General features: G+C 53.9%; 1 protein-coding gene across 1 annotated transcript in view; it reads right to left on the reverse strand.

Moving 5' to 3' along the window:
• Positions 1–917: 917 nt before the first annotated feature.
• The window catches only part of Kiaa1755 (KIAA1755 ortholog), a 42,476-nt gene continuing 20,721 nt past the window's right edge, over positions 918–22,672 (reverse strand). Inside the window, exons 5-15 of the mRNA XM_059258969.1 lie at positions 22,168–22,350; positions 19,620–19,743; positions 16,789–16,882; positions 15,131–15,214; positions 14,701–14,817; positions 12,686–12,784; positions 11,197–11,345; positions 8,717–8,855; positions 6,273–6,395; positions 5,447–5,659; positions 918–2,024 (exon numbers count right to left, since the gene is read on the reverse strand). Coding sequence (XP_059114952.1) covers positions 1,323–2,024; positions 5,447–5,659; positions 6,273–6,395; positions 8,717–8,855; positions 11,197–11,345; positions 12,686–12,784; positions 14,701–14,817; positions 15,131–15,214; positions 16,789–16,882; positions 19,620–19,743; positions 22,168–22,350 — 2,027 coding nt within the window. The 3' untranslated portion in view covers positions 918–1,322. The remainder of the gene's footprint in view (positions 2,025–5,446; positions 5,660–6,272; positions 6,396–8,716; positions 8,856–11,196; positions 11,346–12,685; positions 12,785–14,700; positions 14,818–15,130; positions 15,215–16,788; positions 16,883–19,619; positions 19,744–22,167; positions 22,351–22,672) is intronic.

The following is a 22,672-nucleotide window of genomic DNA, read 5'->3' on the forward strand; positions in this document are numbered from 1 at the left end:
CTGTGGCAATCTGTGATGTCAGCAGAATGGACAATGGCCTGGAACACCTGATCAGGTGGCCCCAGTGCGGCCTCCAGTCTCCCCCAGACCCCGGGCCTGTTTTTAGTGTCTGTGAGGGGCTGTCATTCCCTGAGCAGGCTTCCTTACAAATCACCTTCACTGGTGGCTCTGAAGCAGGCAGGCCTCAGGCTGTGCTTGGAGAAATCCTGAATCTCAGAGAAGATTCTTGAAGCTGTTTGGGGCTGAGACATCTCCCGTGGCACCTCATCCTCCCAAGCCTGGTTCAGGCTTCCCTCTCCCCTGACACAGCCTCACTGGTAGGGGGTGGAGCAGGTATTTCACCCTCCTCTCAGGGCCTGAAAAAACTCAGGCAGGGCTGCCAGCGGGCCATCTGGTAGTCAAGACTGATCCAGAGCCCTGTGAATCCTTGCAACATGTCGGCGCTCAGAGGTGACACTAGGGGGCGCTACGCCAGCCCTGTAAAAAGCTTGGTGCTGTAGATCTAATAGTCGTCTTCCCATTGCACCCACCCCCACCTGCTTTCAAAGATTGCACCACCCCCCTCCACTGTTGCCCCCGATGACACTGGGCGGTTGACATTGAATGTGGGGGACATGGGGGTGAAGTAACACTCCATGGGAACTGGAGGTGTCTATGGAATGCAAGGACAAGATCCCAAGTGGTTGGTTCCTTGAGTCTGAGCTGGGGAGCCGGGTTCCTGGGGAGAGCTCTGTCAAGCAGATTCTTCCTCTGCCATGTTCCTGCCCTTGTCCACCAGAGTCAGCTCCTGAGAGTAGGAGGTGAGGGCTGCCTCCCCTCCAGATGGGCATCTATGAGGCCCACTGCTGCCCCCTGCTGTCCCCTGGCAGACCTCGGCAGGATGGAGCTTGCCTGACAAATGTCCTTTATTTCCCTCCCCCTGCTTCCCACCCTCTTCCCAGAGGCTCCTGGGGTCACCGCCAAATGCAAAGTCTCAGGGTCTGTTACCCTGGGGCTCAAGGCAAGAGGCCCCTCCCACTACTTTGTTACCCATGCCCCAAGTGGCAGTCTGGGTAAGACTTTGCAAAGGTGGCCCCAGCCGGCCTTGCCATAGGAGACCCTGCAGTCACGGCCCAATGTGCTTTCATTGACTCTGGGTTCTAACTCCCACAGACACTATTCTGTGTGGGTAACAATCCATCACCTTGGGGTTTTCTGGAGCCAGAAGGTGGTCCTCCTGACATCGCTCCATGGCCATGTCTGATAGGGTGGTATGGGCTCAGCAGACCCCTCCCGTTGGTCCTATCCCAGGCCCCAGAGCTAACGTGATGGTTCAGATCCAGTTAGAGGGATGCAGGGGGGCTTGTGTGGGGTGAGTCCTCCAGGGATGTCTGTGAGTCTGTGCCCTCAGAGGAAAAGCTGCCTCCAGTTGGGTGAGAGGCCTTGCTCTGTCTGGGAAGGTGATGCCAGGAAAAGAGAGAGGCGAGGAGCCGCTCCAGGGTGGGCTCGGGCAGCTTGGGGGCACCTCGGCCTTCCTCGGTGTCCACAGTCTGGCCGGTTTCCTGGGGTGGTAGGCCTGCCCACAGGTTTCTGCTCTGCTCCCCTTGGGAGACATGGGGAGACCAGTGGGATCTTGACACATCTGCAGCCAGACAGTCCTGTAGGGACCTGTCCCATTTGGAGGCCACCTCTCTAGGCAGACCCTGGCCCTTAGCTGCTGTCCCGCTTCGATCTGTGTGTGCTGGGTGGGCAGCAGTGACCTCTGGGCATGGGCAGTAGGCCAGTGCCTTCCTCAGCAAGCCCTGGGTCTCCTGGTGTCGCTCCTGGGTCTCTTCCCAGAGCTCCTGGCCCAGGCCAGCCCAGCTCAGGGAGGTCACCTGGAGCTTCATGGCCAGGAGCTTCTCCGTCTGGAACTCAGACGCCAGGCGCTTCAGGTAACAGTGGAGGCGGAGGTGGAGCCGGTCCCCAGGGCTGGCCCTCGCAGTCTTCTTGCCCAGCCTGAGCTGGGTCAGCAGGTCCTGACAGTCCATGTGGAACCGGCACACCTAAGGACAGAAAGGAGAAGGAAGGTGGGGGCTCCGTGAAGACAAGATGAGCCTGTGAGCAGGAGAATTTGAGACAATGTGGCTGACTGAACTGTTAGGTGCACAGCCTGGAGACTGTGATGACCATTGTCCCCTTTCTTCTCGGATGCATACCCCTGCCACCTGCAAAGAGCCTCTAGCACCCTTGGGCTCCTCAGGCCCCTTCTAACAGACCCACAGGCCAGCGGGGCAGATGTAAAGCAGGAGCTGTAGAAACGACCAGGAAAGCCCCCTTCAGAACCGAGAATCCGGATGGGGAGAGGGAAGGCTCAGTGGGGGAAGCGCTTGCGGCACAAGCGTGAGGACCTGGGTTCAGATCCCCAGAACCCCCGTGAAGCTTCACAGGGGAGCTTGCAACTGTAATCCCCGTGCTGCTCCTGATGTGGAATGAGAGGCTGAAACAAGACAATCTCCACAAGCTCTAGGGCTAGCTAGCACGGCATGCTCAGTGACAAATGACAAGAGACCGTTTCAAAAAAGGTGGAAGTGAGAACTGACACCTGAGGTTGCCCTTTGACCTCCACAGGCACGCATGTGCGTGGCACACATACACGCAAACTGAGTGTAGCTAGGCCTGTTGGTGTAAGCCTGTTCATTCTGGCCACTCCAAAGGTCAAGGCTGGAGAATGATACATTCAAATCCTTCCTGGGCTACAGAGTGAGTTCAAATCTAGCCTAGGCAATTTAAGGAGACCCTGTTTCAAATAAAAAGTAAAAAGCCTAGGGATGTAACTTGGTGGTAGAGTGGTTGCCTACCAGGCTTGAGGTCTTAGGTTTAATTCTCAGCCCGGGGTAGGGTGATGAGGTCGGGGGAGTTGAGACACTGAGGAAGGAGCATTGCTAATACATTCCAGAGTGTCATCTGTTTATCTGGTTCCATGAGTGTCTCAGGTCACTACTGTGAGCTAGATTAGTAGCCTATTTCACAGAGGGAGAAACTGAGGCACAGAGCAATGAACTCACTTATTCCAAGTCACACAGTGCAGTAAGGGGGAGGTGGGATCCCATCCTGGATCCAGCCTGCCTCCTTGTACCCAAAGGAAAGCTGGCTCAGACAGGGGTGGGCAATCAGTCCAGCAGGCCCCACAGCTCATACACCAGCTGGGCCTCTGCCTATCATGTGACTCTGCCTGTTCCCGACACACACACCACCACCACCCCGGCCCCCCCCACCCGCTACCCCCACTGTACGATACAGCAGCTGATGCAAAGGATAATCTCTCTCTCCATTAATTTAGGGCCGAGAGCAAGCCATTGGCCAGGGGACAGCAGAGCCATTTGCTGCAAGGAGGAGTTTTTCTGTGGATTAAGGGAGCTTGTCTTTAGATATAAATGGCTTCATATTCACAGTAGCACTCAGAACTCATGGTGCCATAAATCTCCCTTAGCAGCCAATTGAGTTAGGATTATTTAGGGCAGAAGGCACAGCACTCGGGCGCCCCACCTGGGTAGAGCCCTGTCTGAGTCCCCATCTTCCCAGCCAAGCCTGGCAGTCATGCCCAGTGACTCAGACACCACCTCCAACTCCTCCTCACATAGAAGAATGGTCAGGGCAGCAGCGTCCAGCCTTGACCCGACTTTGCCAGAGGTGGACAGGGGGCGGTCCAGCCTGCCCCCTCCCATGCTGCTCTTCCTGCTTAGGAGGAGGGCTACCTTCTCCCAGGCCCAGCCTGCTCTCTTCTCTTTACCAGTCTCAGGCTAGGACACCAAGAGTGCCCTGCCACTTCAGGGAGCTCAACCCAGAGGGCATGCCAGAGACAAGCAGGTGACCGGCAGCGGATCACTTCAGATCCTGAGGGGCACCGTGAAGCTGTCCCATGGTAGGTGTAGTGGTCAGGACAGGCCTCGGCTTTTCTGGCCAAGGAACGGCTTTCCAGGCAGTGGGAAAAGCCAGTGCAAAGGCTCAGTGCTAGGAGTTGGGTTGATTCCGGGAAGGCTGCAGGGAGGAAGCGGGCAGCAGTCATTGGGCGAAGAGAAGCTTCCAGACGGCCTTGACGCTAGGCACATTGCTCTGAGGGGTTCCTCAAATTTAATCTGCTTTTCTCCCTTCAACATTTTTATTTTATTTTCCATGCGTGAGGGTTTTGCCCTCATGAATGTTCATGCACCATATTTATGCCTGATGCCCGGGGAAGCCAGAAGTGTGTGTTGGATTCCCTGGAACGGGAGTTATGGCCTATGGTGAGCCATCGTATGGGTGCTAGGAATCCAACCTGGGTCCTCTGGAAGAGCAGCCAGTGCTCATGACCTCTGAGCCATCTTTGCAGCCCGAATCTGCTTCTCCTACCACCTGGCTGGGAGTACATCCAAGCCAAAGATCTGGGTTTGAATTGCAGTGCCGCCGTCAGCCAGCTCTGTGACTTTGGGTGAGTCACTCAACCTCTCTGTTTTCAGCATAGGGTTGGTGTAACAGGGAAATGATCAGAACCGAGCCTGGCACTAGAGACCCCTCACTAGTGCTAGCCAATCATAGTATGAACAGGGGCTGAGGTTCGGAGAAGTGAGGACAGCTTTCGAGGTCACATAGCCCACATGGGCTGAATCCCGGACGCTGCCCCCCTGTGCTCTCCACGGTGAGGAAGGGGCAGAGTGCCCCTTCACTGCCACTGCTGACAACTGCCTGCCTTGTCCCTGACCCAAGGAGACAGAGAAGCCCTGTCCTCCGGGTCCCCAGGCATTTTGAGCTGTCTGGGTCGCTCCCACTGCCCTCTGAAGCATCCCATGTTCCCAGCTGTCCCTTCATGCCCCCAGCCACCCAACAGCTGGTGGGTGGGGTCAAGCCCCTCCCATGCTCTGTCCCTTTTGGCAAGTTCAAGGGGCAGCTGAGGGCATAGGGTAGTCAGTCATGTGACTTCCTGTCCAGCTGGAACCCAGCTCTTCTAGCCTTCTTTTTTGTCCATAGGCCTCAGTTTTTCCACTAGAAAATGGAGGGTGGGTGGGTTATGTGCATTTAGGAGTAAAACTTTGAAGTCAAATCCTACTCAATGACTGCCTAATCCTACCTGAGTAGCTTTCTTCTTCTGGGCCTCAGTTTTCTCCTCTGTAAAATGGGCACAATGCAGGTGGCCCGGACTCACTCAGAAGCAGGCAAGTATGAAGTGCTCACTCGCAGGGTCTGCGCTCAGGCAGGCTTCCCTTCTAGCTTAACCACTTCCACCTCATCTTCACCCTGCCTACTCAGGTAAGGGATCCAGCTGCCACTCTGCCTCTCTTCGCAGAAGGACCCAGGCACATCCCCAGGGCAGGACACACTTGCCTCCACTCCAGCTTCCTCTCCTTGATTGCCACATGAGGCCCCTAGTGCTGTGTCCAGGCCACCCCGACCCCGTGCCACCCCACGGGAGGATGTGGGTTTGTTCTGATGGGCCATGAGGTTCACTCACCTTCTTTCTGAAGCGGTGGAGGTGGAGCAGGGTCTCCAGGTCAGTGCGCTGCCTCTCGGCCGCCATGTAGAAATGCGTCAGCCTGGCTTGGAAGGCCTGCTGGGTGGAGGCGAAGGCTGCCAGGTCTGGGAGCCCTGTCTCCTCTGTGTCTTCTGCAGCTCCTCCCAACTGCGCAGCCTGCTTGGACAGTTCCAGGCCCTGGCGATACTGGGCCTGGGCAGGAAAAGGACATCCACTCAGCTCCCGCCTGAGGATCCGCCCGGCAGTCAGGAGCCGCTGTGGCCTTCTGAGCCTCAGTTTCCCCATCTGCAAAACTCAGCCCACAGTCAAAGGTTGATGCATCCAACAGCCCAGGCCTTTGCCTTGGAAGTTCACATTCTTCTGGATGGTTCTATGATTTTAAGCCTGGGTCAGAGGCTTGGATCCCCCACAGTCCTCTCTGCTGTGTCCAGACCAGTCCTATCCTCCACTGCCTGGGAGTCTCCTTAGGGCAGTGACAGGCCAAAGCATCCTGTGTCCATTACAAATGCAGCATCCCTGACTGTCTCTTCAAGCTGACCCAGGAGGCCAAGATCTGGGCCCTGGGTACCTGCATTTTAAGAAACCCTTGCAGGTTCTGACTCCTTTGGACTTGGTCTTGGAAGACTTCCTGGTGGAGGCAGAACCTAAGGTGATGCCTCTGTGGTTCAGGATGTCCCCTTGCTCTGTAGTCCAGGCTGTCCCCCTTGCTGCCCCTGGAAGCTCCCTTGCACTTTCCCACCCCTGCATCTGGGACCTAGAAGACCCCACCTCAGTGACCTCTGGCATCTTGGGCCCTGGAACATACCGCAACCTGCAGGAAGAAATCCTCAAACTCGGCGTGGACTTTCTCCACTGTCTCTGCACATATATCAACAGGGGACAGAGCCTGCAGACACCGGCTTCCTTCCTGCTCCATCCAGTCATTGACCTGGGCAGAGGACAGTGGTTCAGTTGTGATGGGTGACCAAGGAGCCATCCTGGACCAACTGTCTGCTTCCTTGTGTGTGTCTACATGCATGGGCTTGTACAAGCATGCATATGTGTGTATGTGTGCAGGTGGGTGTATGTGAGTGCACTTGTGTGTGGGGACCAGGGGTCAACTTGGGAATTGCTCCTAAGGAGCTGCCCACTTTTTTTCTTTCTTTCTGACTTTTTTTTTTGATCCAGGGTCTCTCACTGGGATTTGGGACTCACCAATCAGGCTAGGCCTAGCTGGCTAGTGAACCCCTGGGGTTCTCCTGACTATCTCCTCAGCGCTGAGATTACAAGTATACACCACTACACCCAGTGTTTTACGTAGGTTTTGTGGCTCAAACTCATCAGGTCCCCGGTGTAAACACGTCACTGACTGAACCGCCTCCCTAACCCCTCGACTTGTTGAGGGGCCAAAGCCTTCTTGTCCTCAGTCAGTCTCGGGCCTGGATGGGTGGAAACCCTCCCGATGCAGGGCAGGAGAATTAAGGAGGGAAGCGTGTGGTTGCGTTCTGCCAATGTCAGAGGGCAATGGCCTCCCTCAGCTCAACCCAGAGGGGATGTGGTACTGTGAGTGCCCTGCACCAGGAGACCCTCTGTGTGTATGATCGTGGGATGAAGCCAAGGTGGCATGAGGTCACAGGGAGGCAAGGCTTAGGTCAGTCTGGCCACTGACTGTCACCTGGTCATAAAAGGTTGGTCTCTGGGGAATGAGCTCCCTGTCTCAGGGGTGTGTAACTGGGACTGGAGAAACACTGCCTGTAGCAGAGGGTCTACCAAGAACTCACTGTGCCACTGCCCGACCCTTGCTTCGGTGTATGGGTGGTAATGGATCGGCATTATGTGGCCCTGTGGTACAATGGATAATGGATAGGTACGAACAGCCGGAGAGGGACAGACGGTGGAAAATGCCCTGAGCCTGTGATGGTGTGAATGTAATCGGTCCCCATAATCTCACAGGGAGTGGCACTAGTGGGAGGTGTGGCTTTGTTGGAGTAGGTGTGGCCTTGTTGGAGGAAGTGTGTCACTGTGGGGGTGGGCTTTGAGGTTTCCTATGCTCAGGATACCACCCAATGTGTTGATTTCTTGTTGCCTGCAAGATGTAGGGCTCTCAGCTCCAGCACCACGTCTGCCTGCAGGCTGCCATGCTCCCCGCCATGATGGACAGAACCTCTGAAACTGTAAGCGAGCCACCCCAAGTAAATATTTTCCTTGTAAGAGTTGCTGTGGTCATGGTGTCTCTTCATAGCAATAGAAACCCTAACTAAGACACTCCCTATGACAGTGCTAATTCTGAACTTGACAGAATGCAGGATCACCTAGGAGACTAGCCTCTGGGGCTTATCTCCATTTTATTAATTGCAGTGGGAGACCTGCCTACTGTGGGTGGTGCCATTCCCTGGCTGGGATCCTGGACTGTATATTCCTTATTGTGGATGCATCATGATCCTTCCACTTTGACCCCCCACTGTGATGGACTGTACTCTTTTTTGTTGTTGTTGTTTTGTTTTGTTTTTCGAGACAGGGTTTCTCTGTGTAGCTTTGGTGCCTGCCTTGGTTCTCGCTCTGTAGATTAGGCTGGCCTCGAACTCACAGAGATCCACCTGCCTCTGCCTCCCCAGTGCTGGGATTAAAGGCGTGCACCACCACCGCCCAGCTGGACTGTACTCTTAAACAGCCAGAATAAACTTTCTCAGGTTGCTTTTATCAGAGCATTTCTCTTATCACAGCAACAGGGAAAGTAAATACAGCATTGTTGCTCTGGGGATAACGGCAAAGACACTTTGTAAAACTCAAGGCTAGAGATGAGGACACAGAGGCTTGGGCAGTCAGGTGACCTGAGGGTCAAGAAGACGAAGTACTCAGCAGGGATGACCCAGCCCAGGGCAGACAAGGGTGTGTTGGCTTTAAGCACTGAAGCCAGGTGAAGGCATACTAACAGCTCTAGTCTCAGACTCCAGATGTGCAACCACAGGAGGTGGTATCTGCCTGGCCTCAGTTTCCCCATCTGTGGTGGGGAATCACAAAAGCTCCTCTGTCACTGGTAAGAGACCACACTGGAAGACAAGAATATTCACAATAGTCTAGTCCAGGCATGCACACAGTCAGCGCTCAATAAGTGTAGCCCTTGTGTTCATAATTTAATCCTTGAAGCTCTGATTGGATGGCATGTTTTCTGCCTTGACCCCAACACCAAGGGCTGCCAGCCTGATGTTTTAACTCCAGAACAAAGTGACCCTTATAAAGCACCATGTCCCCCAGTAGCCTCCCCTTCACCTGGTGGATGGCAGCTTCCAGGTGGCCCAGTCGGACACGGAGCTCCAGCCTTCGGAGGAGGTGATTGGACGCAGTGACCAGGACGTGGAGCTGGTCATCCACGAGGTTATACAGGGCTGCAGCTTCAGTCAGATGGCTCCTGGGAGGGAGAAGAGGGTAAGAAGACGCCCCTCCCTGTGTTCTCACCAGTCCTGGGCCTGCCCTCCTCATCTGTGGCCCCAGCTGGGCTGCCAGCCACTGACCTGCTGTGTGACCTGAAGCAGATCCCTAGCCCACTCTGGGCCTCGGCCATGAACCTGACGAAGCAGCAGGAAATCGGCAGGGTATCAAGCCAGCTGGGTAGATTTGAGTCTGAATCCCAGTCCCACCACCTGCTAGTGTAGGTCCTGGTGCAACATCACCACTTTGGGGGTCTCTGGTTGCCCGTTTGTAAAGTGGGAATAGTAACAGAACCCACTGCCCCGAGTGGCTGTGAGTAGAAAGTGATAGAAGCAGAGGCTTCCTCTCCAGACCGCTGCGTGAGGCCCCAGTCGTGGGACTTTCTAGTGCTGCTTGGGGGTTCTGGGAAGCCAGGGGACCTTCCCTCCTTCATGAGAAACACTCAGTGGAGTGCCCGGAACCAGGGGCTGGCTGGCGCTCACACATTTGCACCACCCTGTCTTCCCAGCGTCCATTCTGCAGGACACAAGGGCCGGAGAGGGTGGCAACTGTAACCCGTGACGGTCTTTTGTCTCTGATAGAGTCTCAGTGTCCCAAGCTGGCTTCAATCTTCTATGTGACCAAGGATGACCTTGAACCTGGGGCCCACCTGCCCTGCAAGGCATTTTTAAAGTGGCCAAAGAGAGGATCTAAAGCAGGTTTGTGAGGGGACTTTTCCCTCGGCGATGCTCGGCGAAGGGAGAAACATGGAGCCTCCCCACAACTGCCCTGGGGAGCCTGTTTTCAGACAAAGATGATGGAAGGAAAGGCTGCCTATTCGAGGGATCCCCCGTCCCGGCTCCTACATCAGAAGAAAGCCCAAGATGCCTGAAGGAAGGGCGAGCCCAGAGGGCTGCAGGGACGGCATTGAACAGGGAAGGGCCGCGGCGAGCGTGGGCCCACAGCGCCCCCTGGTGGAGCTTCAACTCAAAGATCTGGCGGGACCTCAGGTAGACCGGAGGGGTTGGGTGAGGCAGGTAAAGCGGAGGGGTTGGGTGAAGCAAGTGAAGCCGGGAGCAGGGTGGGTAACAACAACAGGGCATTGTAAGGGGCGGGAGGTGGCCCACATTAGACACCAGGTCCCACCGTTGTTTTGGCTCCACCTGCATGAACCTGCCCCTGGCGTCTAGGTGTGCATCTCAAGGTGATGTGTTCTGCCAGCCTTATCTACTTCCTGGCCCCCACCACATTCCAGATGTGTGACCCTAGGATACTCAGTCCACCTTTCTGAGTGTCAGGTTCCCCTACTGTAACAAAAGGAGACTCCTGGGCTCCACCTCAAAAGTGGGAATTAAATGAGTTAATATGTACAATTCCTTAGAAAAATGCACACACACACACACACACACACACACACACACACACACATCGAATGCTGGTTCAATGCACAAACTGTTCTTAAGCATGTGCATCAGCTTTGCATTTGGCTCTCAAATATACATACCTATGTCTTACTAGAGCAAATATTTCTAATTACTGACCAATTCAATTACATGCTCAGCATCCCTTCTTTGGGCCCAGAAGCATATCAGATTGAGGAGTTTTTCCAGTTTTAGGGTATTTGAATACATATAATGAGGCATGTGGGCAATGGGACTTCAGCCTACACAAGAAGTCCATTTGCATTTCAGGTATGTCTTTACACACAGCCTGAAAATAATTCTGCACAATGGTTTCAATTGTTCTGTGGATGCAGCAAAGTTTCTCCAGGTGTAATTTCCCCAGAGTGTCTGAGTTTACAGCAGGCAGGACATCGATTTTCAGACTGAGGAGGTTTCACTTGCCAGCAGTCAAGGAAGCTGGTGTCGTGCAGTCAGGTCTGTCACCCACCTGTGGTTCCTGAGGTCCTTCCCCTAGGCTGAGCGTGGGAAAGGCAGGCCTGTAGGGTTAGCTACCTAGCTGTCTCAGCCCGGGCTCCTGTGGGCCTTACTACTATTTCCCAGTACTCACTCTCATCTTCTTGCTAAATAAGAGTGGCGTGGGCAGCACCAAGTTCTTGCCAGGAACAAATGAGACGGGTCTTGAAAGGCTTGGACCAGAGTCTGAATTGGAAAAGGACACAGTCTGTGTGTGGAGGGAGGAAACAAGAGAGCTGGTCCTCAAATACCTGTTCCTGGCTGAAGATGGCCAGAGATGAAGGCGGGGATGGCGAGGTTATCCCCAAGGCTCAGAGTGGGGGTGTGAGGCAGCTGTGTCCCTAGACCCACCCTATGCGTTCCCTTCACAGGGTAGCCCCACCTCTAAGCTCTGATGGGGAGTGAAGGGCGGGAAATTGTCTATACCTGACTTCAGGGTTGGTGCTCAGCCTGCTGACCTCCTGCTGCAGCCTGGCCAGAGTAGCTCCACCTTCCCTCTGAAGAGCCAGCAGGCCCGGGTCCCTCAGCACAGCCTCCATCAGATCCTTGGACTTGCTCAGGCACCTGGTGGCCTCCTGCCAACATAGGAGGGTGTCCTGAGGTCCCAATCTCCACGCTCCCCTTAGCCTTCCAGGCTCTGCACACCGATAGAGCCTAACTTTCCCACTTGGGTATCCAAGCATCTCTAGGAATTCTGCCCTTTAATTTCCAGCATATTTCTGAAGCTATGGCCCTCTTATCACCATGGTAACCTCACTGGTCCTGGCTCCATCCTCTCTTGGGACCACCCATCTCAGACTCTTGGTTGAGCTCTCTGATGCCCTCTGGCATCCCCTACAGCAAAAAGAGGACATCAAAGGGCATATCCTATGATGCCCTGCTTCAAACTCCCCAGGCCTTCACTGCCCGGTTCCTGGGCCAGCTCCTTCTTCTTTCCTCTGCTCCGCAGACCTCCAGCTATGCCCTGCCTCAGGGCCTTTGTACATACTCGCTCTCTGCCTGGAGCTCACTTCCCTCAAAGACATATTCTTTCAGGCCGCAGTTAAACACCATCTCTTCAAAGACCACTCACCTTCCTCACTCTTACCACTTCTATGGCATTTGACACAATTTATAACTGTCTCCCCACCCCCTTTTTTTCAACTCAGTGTGGTGATATTGTGTCCCCCAATATATTGTGCACCTTAATAAACTTATCTGGGGTCAGAGAACAGAACAGCCGCTAGATAGACATAGAGGCCAGAAAACGGTGGCGCACACACCTTTAATCCTAGCATTCTGGAGGCAGAGATCCATCCAGATCTCTGTGAGTTCAAAGCCACACTGGAAACAGCCAGGCATGGTGACACACGCCTTTAATCCCAGGAAGTGATGGCAGGAAGCAGAAAGGTATATAAGGCGTGAGGACCAGGAACTAGAGCCTGTTAAGCTTTTGGCTCTTAGCAGCAGTTCAGCTGAGACCCATTCAGATGAGGACTCAGAGGCTTCCAGTCTGAGGAAATGATTTCAGCTGAGGAATTGATGAGGGGAGGTTAGCTGTGGCCTGTTCTGTTTCTCTGATCTTTCAGCGTTCACCCCAATACCTATCTCTGGGTTTGTTTTTTTATTAATAAGACCTTTTAAGATTCATGCTACAGCTCGGGGTCTCTTGCATCCCAGGCAAGTGTTCTACCACTGATCTACATCCCCAGTCCTTCATAACTGCCTTGCAAATGTCCACTCTGCCACTGCATCACGACCCTCACCAGAGCAGAGGCAAGCCGGTTCCTCAGGCTGGGTCCCCAGTGCAGGGCACATGGTGGATGCCCAAGATCTACTATCTGAGTGACAAAGTGAAAAATAGAATGACCACCCTGGGTGTCCCCTTCCCAGCGCTCTTGATACTTAGAGGTATGCTGGAGGCATACAAGCTTACCTGCACCCCACCAGGGGGGTCACCCTTCTCAAACTCTTGAATGGAAGCTTGCAGCAGGGATGAGGCCTGGCGAAGGTCAGTGACAAACGGGTCCAGCTTCTGCAAGGACAGGCGCCAGAGCGCAGAACTCAGCCTGGGTGACCAAGAGGAGATGTGTCTTTCCCCAGGAGCACGTGGGAAGGCACCAGGCAGGGCTTCTAGAACTTACACTACATCAGAACCGTCGGGAGAGCTGGTGAAAGTGAAGCTCTGGACGACCCCCCACCCCGTGCCCCGGCCTTTCTCCCACCTCTAGCCCGCCCCACCCCCACAGCTGAGCCAGTATCTGGGACAGAGTCTAAGAACATCTACGAAGTCTCCAAGCCACGGTGCTGCTGCTGCAGGGTTGGGGGGCTTCTAGTGGGGGAACCAGAGCCAGAGGCGAGAGAAGAGCATCTGAGCTGTTCGCAGACCCTGGGGGTCTTCACAGAAGGGGCAGGATGGGGGTGAGAGGGTGGGCTGGAGAAGCACATTTGGTCCAGCTCAGCCATCAGCTAGCTGTGAGACCACAGGTAAGTTACTTAACATCTCTGGGCTTCCCTTTACTTCTGAGAGGTGGAAACCATGGTAGAACACGTTTTGCAGCAGGGTAAGGGTTTGCTGGACTGATTTGTGCACAGGATTTAGAGTGCAGCCTGGAACATGCCAGACTCACGATCACCACAAAGTTTACTCTCTGGATCACCCAGCAAAATTTCACTTAAAGGGACAGTCTGAAAGTCGAAGTTCAAAGGTCACTGGGTAAATGGGAGGCCTCTGGAGAAGGAAGCAGGAGTCTGGGAGCAGGACTTGTCACTGGAATGTGTGTACACACTATCCCTCCACATCTTCAGGTGAGTGATTCTAAGATCACCGCGCCCCCCGGCCCACCCCCACCCCCCACCCCCCCACCCCACCCCCGGACACCAAGACCAGGATGCCCAACCCTTTATGCTAAGTGTCCTCTAGAACCATGTGCACCTGCTGGGGACTAGAAACTGGCTGAAAATTACTCAGACAATGATGCTGGGTGGACACTGCCTCCAAAGCTGTACTGGATGTTTCCAGACAAGCAAGTCCGTAGACAGTCCGGTGGCATGCAACGCCTCCCTGCCTTCTTCCCTTCCCCTCCCCCCTCTCTCTCCTTCCCCCCCCCGTTATTATTATTATTATTTGTTTTTTCTGAGACAGGGTTTCTCTGTATAACCCTGGTTGTCCTGGATCTCACTCTGTAGACCAGGCTGACCTTGAACTCAAACAGACATGCCTGCCTCTGCCTCCTGAGTGCAGGAAGTACCCTGGCTGGAAGCTGTCATACTTTGTCGGGGGAGGCAGGGGGCTGCTGGTCACACCATAGTGGAAAAGGGAACCTTCAGACCCTGGCTGAGAGGTCCTGACTGGGCAGCTGGGTGGAGGGGGCCTGGGTGGGCGTTCAGTGCCTTCAAAATAGACTATTCCATGTGCTGCCCCACCCCTTGTGGCCTCCTGAGTTAAACTGGGCACCGAATACCCGCTGTGGGGTTGTGAGAGGACAGGGTGGAGCTGGGGCAGTTTCCTTCCCTGCCCTGAAGGAGGCGATACATACTAACCCACCACGTGTGACACGTCCGTGGCTCCACGGAGCAGGATGCCGGTCGATTTACTTTCAGTTGACAACAGCCAAAGCCTTTACTAACATGAACTCAGTCCTCATAAAAATCCCACAGGAAGGCAGTTTCATTGCCCTCCCCATCCCCCACTTTGCTGATGAGAAAAGCAAGGCTCAGAGAAGAAGGTGGGTAACTTACCCAAAGTCACAGAGCAGAGCTGGACTGGAACCCAGAAGGCAGGCCCCAGAGCTTGAGGCCTTACTGGGGCTACTCTGTACCTTCATTGTAAATGTTTGTTGAATGACTGTCTGTTCTTGAACCCTGTTTTTGATGGGGTTGAGGGACCCATGGGGCAGGGCAGTGAAGGGAAGAGGAGAAGGAAGGGTTGGAGCCTATGAGAGTAGACACCTGGAAGAACTGCACCCACTCGCTGTGGTGGTAGGGGAAGGGGCCCTCCAGAGCCTCGGGCAGCTGGCTAGGGTCCACGTGGTTTCGGAGGGCCTTCAGCGAGGTCAGTACCTCCACCTGCAGATGAAAGGAGAGTCAGGAGGCATAGAGGACTCTCCCCAGAGATGATGTGGAAGGTCCTGCTTAGATCTCTGTCCAGGCACCACATCTCTCACTGGGAAGGTCCAGAGTGGTGTTCTGAGCAGTGAGTCTTCTCTGGAAGCTTTGATCAATCATTTGAACCAGACCCTGATTATGGAATGGCACATACACAGCACACATACTGCTACTTCCAAGTCTGTGTTCAAGGCAGACATCATCAATCAACTGCAGAACTCATTTTTCCAGGGCTCGGCTCTTACTCAATACTGCTGCCCAGGCCTCTACTCACCTGGACAGGTAGTACAGGTAGCTGAAGGATGGATGCCTTCTCTCCCAGGAGGAGCACTTTGCTGATGGAGGCTGGAGCCAGGGCCTGTGAGGAGAGAACCTATTCAGGGCTGCTTTGTCCCCTCTCCCCCTTGTCGTCTCCCCCTCTTTCCTGAGGGACATGCATAGGCATGGTGTGGTCCCCTGGGTGGAGGCTTTGTGTGGCATGTTTAGAGTGAACCACTAGCATCAAGAGAGCAAACCCAACCTGTACTGCAAGCCTTCTGTGAGGTCTCAGTTTCCTTATCTATAAGACATGAGGTCAGATGGCCAGGCAGGCGTACATCAAGCCTTCACCTGTCCAGCTGCACATACTGACTAGTTAAGAGCCTTCTCTGTCAGGGGGATTATGTGGCCCAAAGCTAAACCAATCAGAGCCCTGTATTCCCCAGAACATGGGGCTTAGTCAATGTCAGCCAATCAGCACTAATGATAGCCCAAGAATCTTTGGCAGGAATGTCTCTCCTGTGTCCTACAGGAACCAAATGACTGTGTGACTTTCAAGCTGCTGGGAACCATACTGCCACCCAGTGGAAGTGAGGCCATGAAAAAAATGGCACCCTTGTAGGAGGGCCTGGACAGAAATAGAGCCCTTGGATGGGTATGCATGCACAGCTAGATTCAACTCCTGGCGGTTAAAACATGGGCCTGCCCCTTTAAGACAGTGGTCACTCATAAGAGGCCAGATCCTACAGACTAAAGAGACCAGGCCGCCCCTTCCTGCAGCTCTCTCTGGGACAGGGAGTGAAGAAGCAGTCAGTGACTTGATTTTCCTTTGTGGTGTCCCGCTCTTCCTTGCTCTCTGTCACATATAGTCTATTGAGATAAATCGTGTGATGTAAACTTCCGGCTACCCCCACAAACTTATAAAGGTCTGATGTGTCTCTTGTTTCTGGGGTTGCTAGAGGGATTCGCTCTGGGGGCTTTTCTGAGGAGACTCCTGTACCCATCCTATCCTCATGGTGGTTGGTTCTATCTCTCTCTTTCACACACTCTCTCTAATCCTCATTCTTTCTCTCTCTCGCTCTCGCTCTCGCTCTCGCTCTTTTTTTGTTTTTTGTTCTTTGTTTTTGTTTTGTTTTGTTTTTGTTTTTCAAGACAGAGTTTCTCTGTATAGCCCTGGCTGTCTTGGAACTCACTCTGTAGACCAGGCTGGCCTCGAACTCACAGAGAGCCTCCTGCCACTGCCTCCCGAGTGCTGGGATTAAAGGCACCACCTGACTCATCCTCACTCTTAATGAAGCTCTTCTCTGGGTTTTAAAGGGAGGCCCCTCTTCTCTTGAAGGTCCCTGCCAGATCTGTCTCTCCCATCATGCACCGGTTCTCTCTAAAGTTCAACCTCTCACCTCAAGGCCCCATCATGCCCTGCACTCCTCTAGCCTAACACAACGCGTATTCTGAAGGGAGCCATTCATCAGCTTCTCCTCCAGCACTCACCGCTGCTGCTGCTTTTAAATCGATTTATTATGCTGAGCCAGCCAACGCCCTTTGTCCAGGAGCCTGCTTGCAGGGTTTCCTTAGTTGCCACCAGAAGTCTCTGCCCAGGTTTTACGATGCCAACCACAGTCCCCTGGAGACTCCCAAGACCAGCTAGACTAAGGCTTCCTGCCTGGCACTCACCTGTGTGCTCTGCAGGGCGCTGACCAGAGCAGGACTCGGGGGCCCTTTCCTGGCATCAATCACCACCAGCAGCCCCTTGGCTTTGTCCTCCAGCCTGTGGGTAGAAGACAGAAATCAGGTTCTGCCAGGCAGCCTGGGGCTCAGGAGAACGTGGTGGGAAGGTGAGGGAAGCAGGTTGGCAGGAGTCTTCGCTCCACAAGACCAATGCCTCCTCCAGGAAGCACCCATGATTTCTCCTGTAGGACCCACAGCCTTCCATTCACAGCTCAGGCCCCAGGTGATTCATCACTGTGGTCACTGTGTGACTGTGTTCACCACCCTTTGTGGGCAGGGATGTGGCTCAGAGGTTGTGTGTGAGCCTCCCTGGGTTCCGTTCCCAGAATTCCAAGCAAAAATAGATGAGATGAAACAGCCCCGTGCCTATTTCTTTGTGTAGGCAGGACCCCCAGTTTGTTCGGGATTTACCAGCCCCCACCTGTGGTTTTCTGATCTGTGGAGACCACACTAGTCACCCAATGACTAGTCACCCTGGCCAATGACTGGGCTAGGTGGGGTCATGTGACCTATCTTTTCCCAATGAGATGAGAAACGCTAACTGAAAGGCTTCGGAAAAATCTGTTTTCTGCTTTAAGAAGTTCTTCAAAGGACAGAGGGAGGTGTTGGGAAGAGGGGGACGAGCAGGCCAAAGGAGACTGAGAGAGGTTAACTAATCGAGGGACACAGAGCCATAAGGAAATCCCCTACTTTGTATAATTACTATAACTCATACAGTGTTGCAGGGGAATGAATTAATTCTGGCCTCAAGGCAGACAAGCAGAGGCTGTTCTCAACTTGAACTGAAGTCACTTGCATCCGGAACAGTCCCCTGCTCTTATCACCGGAGTGGGCAGGATGGATGGTAGCTGCTTCCCAGGTCCCAGGCTGGCCTAATTACAGACCTAGGTCAAAGGGGAGTCTTCTCCCATCCCCACCCCCCACCCCGGGCAGCGGATGCAAGTGGGGGGCTGGAGGGTGGGGCCCAGGGGGGCTGGTGGGCAGTAAGTGCCCTCAGCCAGTCTGCTGGTCAAGGGGGTCTGGAAGACTCCCCCAATTGTCTTCAAACCTTACTTCACCAATTCACAAGCACAGCCCACGTGGCCCCACGTTGTTTTGTGTCCCTTGTCACTTGACAAGGTTCTGTGAGAACAGATGGGCTCATCTGTGTCGCATGCCCACTGCCTGCCCAAAGCAAGAGGTGTATGAACACTTTCTATGACTACCTTAGGCAGGGAAATTGACACAGAGCAGCCAGGCAGTAGACTGTGAGAGAAGTTGACATCGTATATTCCCCTCATTCCAGGTGCTTGTGACACTACCTGGGCCCCCTGGTCATTTGAGGGGACAGGGTGAGTCACAGAGTAGACAAATCACTGCCACAAGGTCACAGATCACAGTGGGTGGGGAGATATTCCAGGGTTCTGTCTACCACCGGGCCACTTCTCAGAGACACAGGCGGCCATTTTCCAGAAAATCTGGTGTCCGGTGGCCTGCAGGGGACAGGGGGCTCTGGGGAGGGGTGGCAAAGAAGATTCCAAGGAACTTCACGGCTCCCTAACCTCCCCCAGATGCCGCACCTCCAGTTGGCTGGGGTTCTGTAACCTACAGGGCAGGGAAATGCCACCTCTGCATGTTCTCATGGGAGCCTGTGTCTCAGAAGCAGATGGGCTTCTCCCCAACCATTAAGTCTGAACGGTGGGCTGAGGGGCTAGGAGTGGGGGAGACTGGGGGCTGGAGTCTGCCTGGACCGTGCACCACCTGGGCTTGTTCTCATGAGTTTATGTGTGTGCTTGTGTGCAGATAATTACACAGAGGAGTACTGAGGCCAGGGGACAACCTCGAGTACCATCCTCAGGAGCGCTCTATCTTTTTTGTTGAAACAGGGTCTCTCATTGGCTGGAATATGTCAGTTAGGCAAGGCTAGGTTGGCCTGTCTATATCTTCAAACATGCCCCACTACACACGCATGCCGTTTTGTACGTGGGTTCTGGAGTTAGAGCTCGGGTAACCTTGCTTACAAGGCAAATACTTTGCTGACTGAGCTATGGTCCCAAACCCTGGTTCTTTTTTTTTTTTTTTTTTTTTTTTTTTTTTTTTTTTTTTTTTTTTTTTTTTTTTGGTTTTTTCGAGACAGGGTTTCTCTGTGTAGCTTTGCGCCTTTCCTGGAACTCACTTGGTAGCCCAGGCTGGCCTCGAACTCACAGAAATCCGTCTGGCTCTGCCTCCCGAGTGCTGGGATTAAAGGCGTGAGCCACCACCGCCCGGCCCAAACCCTGGTTCTTTAATTCTCTCATTCATTCACTCACTCATTTGTTTGCCCTGTCTTTTTATTTACTCGATGACATTTATATCTAAGATGCCACCTCCCCAGAGAAGCCTTCCCCGGCTTCCTGGCTGAAATCAACCCTCTCACCTTCTTTGCACCACAACAATGCTTCTCAAAGATTAGCCTCCGCTCCAGCCTCTGACACATCAGTGTCACCAGGAACCTGACTAGGAATGCAGATTCTCAGGCCTGCGGAGTGTGAAGCGCTGGGGATGAGCCGAGTGAACTGCTTCAACAGCTCATCCAGTTGTTCTTCGACTCCAGCGCACCGCCAGGTCACAGCTGTGAGTTCGCACTGCACACCTTCCCTCCCCCACCAGCCTGGGAGGGCCCCGCTGAAGGGACAGAGCCCATCGGCCACCCAACTCCTAGCCCGTGGCTGGCCGTGTGAACACATGTGGACGGAAGGACCTGCAGCCTCCCCACTACACACTTGGCTAAGGGGTAAAGTACGACAGTGTCCCCTCACCTAGGAACACCGCATAAGTAGGACAGCAACTCCGTGACCTCCAAGGCAGTACACCAGGGTGCCTCCCAGGCCTCCTGCGTGGTCGACACCAGAAGCAGAGGCCGCCCCAGCCGGTCTCTACCACCTGAAGGAGAGAAGACACATGAGTAATGGCAATTCTGGGGGACCCTCCATGGGAGCCTCCTCTGTGGCTCTCCAGGCCTTTGCCTGCACTGATCTTTCTGCCTGGAATGTCCTTTCTCCTCTTCCTTCTGTGACCTCCAAACTCCTCTTCATCCTCCAAAGGCCCAGCTTCAATGCCACTTCCTGAGAAAAGTCTCCCTGAGTTCTTCTTCAGCACAGAGTCAGTTCACTGGCCTTGGGGCTGTCTCTGGGTAGGGCCCGCACCCCACTACAGTGCATGGACCCCAGGAAGCAAAGCTAGTGCAATGAGCTCTGTGGTCACAGAGACTAGTTCACATCCTGACTTGCTGTGTGTCCCTGGGTAAGTCTGTGCGTCTCTGAGCTTTAATAATTTCATCTATCTGACAAGGCAAATTCAGTTCTGGGCAGATGAGGTTTCTTTGGGGATTAACTGAGTTAATTCCTGAAAGTGCTCAGCACTCAGCCAGGACCAGTAAATGCATCTGTGGTGACTGGGCACCATCTCTGTCACATCTCACACAGACCACAGCAGGCTGATCCTGTGATTTCTTCTCCAGTTGTGTATTGCTGACAGGCCATTTCCTCTTCTAGGGGAATGGGGGCTGTGTGTCTCACTGTCCCTGGGGACTCATGGCCCAGGAAGTCAGTCTAGCTGGCAGGGCCTTCCTTCCCCCAGCTCTGCCTGTCTGGTGCGAACCCACCCTCCTGTCTCCAGCTCTTGAGATCCTCTCTGGTCCTTGGTCTGGCCAATGCACCACTTCCACATTCCCCAGCCCGGGGTCCTGCAGGAAGTTGTCCCGACAACTCCACTGCCTCCTGGGACTGGCTCAGGACAGCATCAGAGCGTGGAGGTTAGAACAATGCAGTCCAACCCCTGTAAGTCTGGGAGCTTGCAGAGTGCAGGTGGACCCAGTGGCCCAGCTTACCTCCTCTCCCTGGCTCCCAAGCAGTACAGATGGAGTCAGTCCCTGGGCCCAAGTTCGAGTAGCCAAAGGGTCAGATGCTGGGTCCCCTGGGACACGGCAACTGTGTGGCCAGAGCTTGGCTCTGCCCACTAAACACTGCCTGGATCAGGAACAGGGCAACAGGCAGCACCCCACACAGGAAGCATCATTGTCCAGCCTGATTTGTTTTTCACTGGACCAAAGAGATCCCTGAGCCCCAAACACTGCCCTTGCCTGGTGGGTGGTACAAGAAATACCATCTCTAGCCCCAGAAAACCCTTCTGCTATGGGCATGCTGGGTGACCAATGTCACGTGGAAATAGGAATGGCCGGGGCAGGAGGCGTGCAGGAGGCTCCTATAGCCTCTGAAAAATTCAATACAGCTTCAGCAGATGACTGGGACACCTGCAGATGGCTCCTCTGGAATCTGCAGGGAGACGGGGACAGGGAAAGGTGGACGTCCAGGAGTAGCAAGGTGGCAGGACAGTTAGTCCCCAAAGGCACAGGGGTCCTTCGTACTCCTGACTTTTACGTGTGCTGTTCCCAGTTTCTGAAGAGCTCTTCCCAGAATTCACATGGCTAGCTCCTAAGCTTTCCTGGCCTCTCCTGCTAGAAGCCTGGGCCAGGAGCACCATTTATTTTCCCAGTTCCTAGACATTTTCTTTATGTTGGATTGCAATGGCCTGTTGTAGTTTCTCTAACACTAGAATAAAACGTGTGTGGGCGCTGGGGCCACATAGACTCGTTTCCTAACAAATCCACAGTGCTGAGTCTAGGGCTCGGGGAAACAGTGATCAAACAGCTACAAATCGGGAATAAAACACCCGAGGCTTGGAAGCTGTCAATACCTGGTCCAAAGCCCCTTAGTGGGCGGAGTACTTGCTTGTTCACCAGAGGCCGGAAGAACTATTAATAGAGGCTCATAGATGCTTCCTTCCCTGAAGAACTGCCCTTAGCTATATTAGCTTATTAGCTCGCCCTGCATCCCATTCCAGGATCAGCCTGCGGTTAATGATTGATATACCCAGAGTCGGCCTGCAGTTAATGTCTAACAGACCCAGAAGTTAAATACTGACCCTGCACCTTAGCCAGCCAGCTGGTATGACCCACATCTTGGAGCCTCCTTGGGTCTGTCATCACCTTGCTCGTCCCTTCCTCTGCCTGCCTTGTTTTGCTCGGTCCCATTCTCATGGGGGCCATTCCAAGAACCTTTGTCTCAAGTTCAGGTTCTAGGGAGCCGGGAACACACCTCGGCTTCCTCATGGAAGTCTGGATAAATGGATGGGTAGATGGTTGGGTGGATGGACAGGTGGACAGATGGATTGATGGATACCTAGAAATGGCTTGCCTCTAATCCAAGCCTTTTGTTGGAAATTTTGCAGCCTCCCAGACCTTACCCCTCTTCACCCCCCAGCACCTGAGAATGCTCTGCTCCCTCCACTCCCCCTGAATCCCAGAACCTGGCAGGCAGGCTATCCTGGAGTGGAGAAGCTTGATTCCCAGAGTCCCAATCCTGAGCTCAGGCCTGGAACACTCCTCCAGGCTAAGTCTTCCTCCTGGGGGACCTGCAGAATCTTCCCGGAAGCCAGGCGGCTCCCCAGACGGTGGGGCTGAGCCAGATGTTCTGGGGAGAGCTGTCCCATCTGGGGAAGAACAAAGCAGGGCTGTCATTACAGGAGACAGACTTTCCGAGGGACAGTGTTTTGCCTTCCACCCAAACGATAATACGGCTTATAGCATGATCTACTCTCTGCCAGTGATGCCAAGTCCCTTCCTTCTGGTATGCCTTTGAACCATCAGAGCAACTCTGTGTCGTAAAAGAGCCTCCCCACCTCCAAGTAGAGAAGGAGGTTTGAACTCAGAGAGGTTAAGTGTCTGGCCAAGGTCACACAGAACAAGGTAAAACTGGAATGTGAACTCAAACAGACCTAATGAATAGCCTTTCTCAGTTCTATACTCCTGAGA

The sequence above is a fragment of the Peromyscus eremicus genome, chromosome 4, assembly GCF_949786415.1.
Source record: "Peromyscus eremicus chromosome 4, PerEre_H2_v1, whole genome shotgun sequence".
Lineage (NCBI taxonomy): Eukaryota > Metazoa > Chordata > Mammalia > Rodentia > Cricetidae > Peromyscus > Peromyscus eremicus.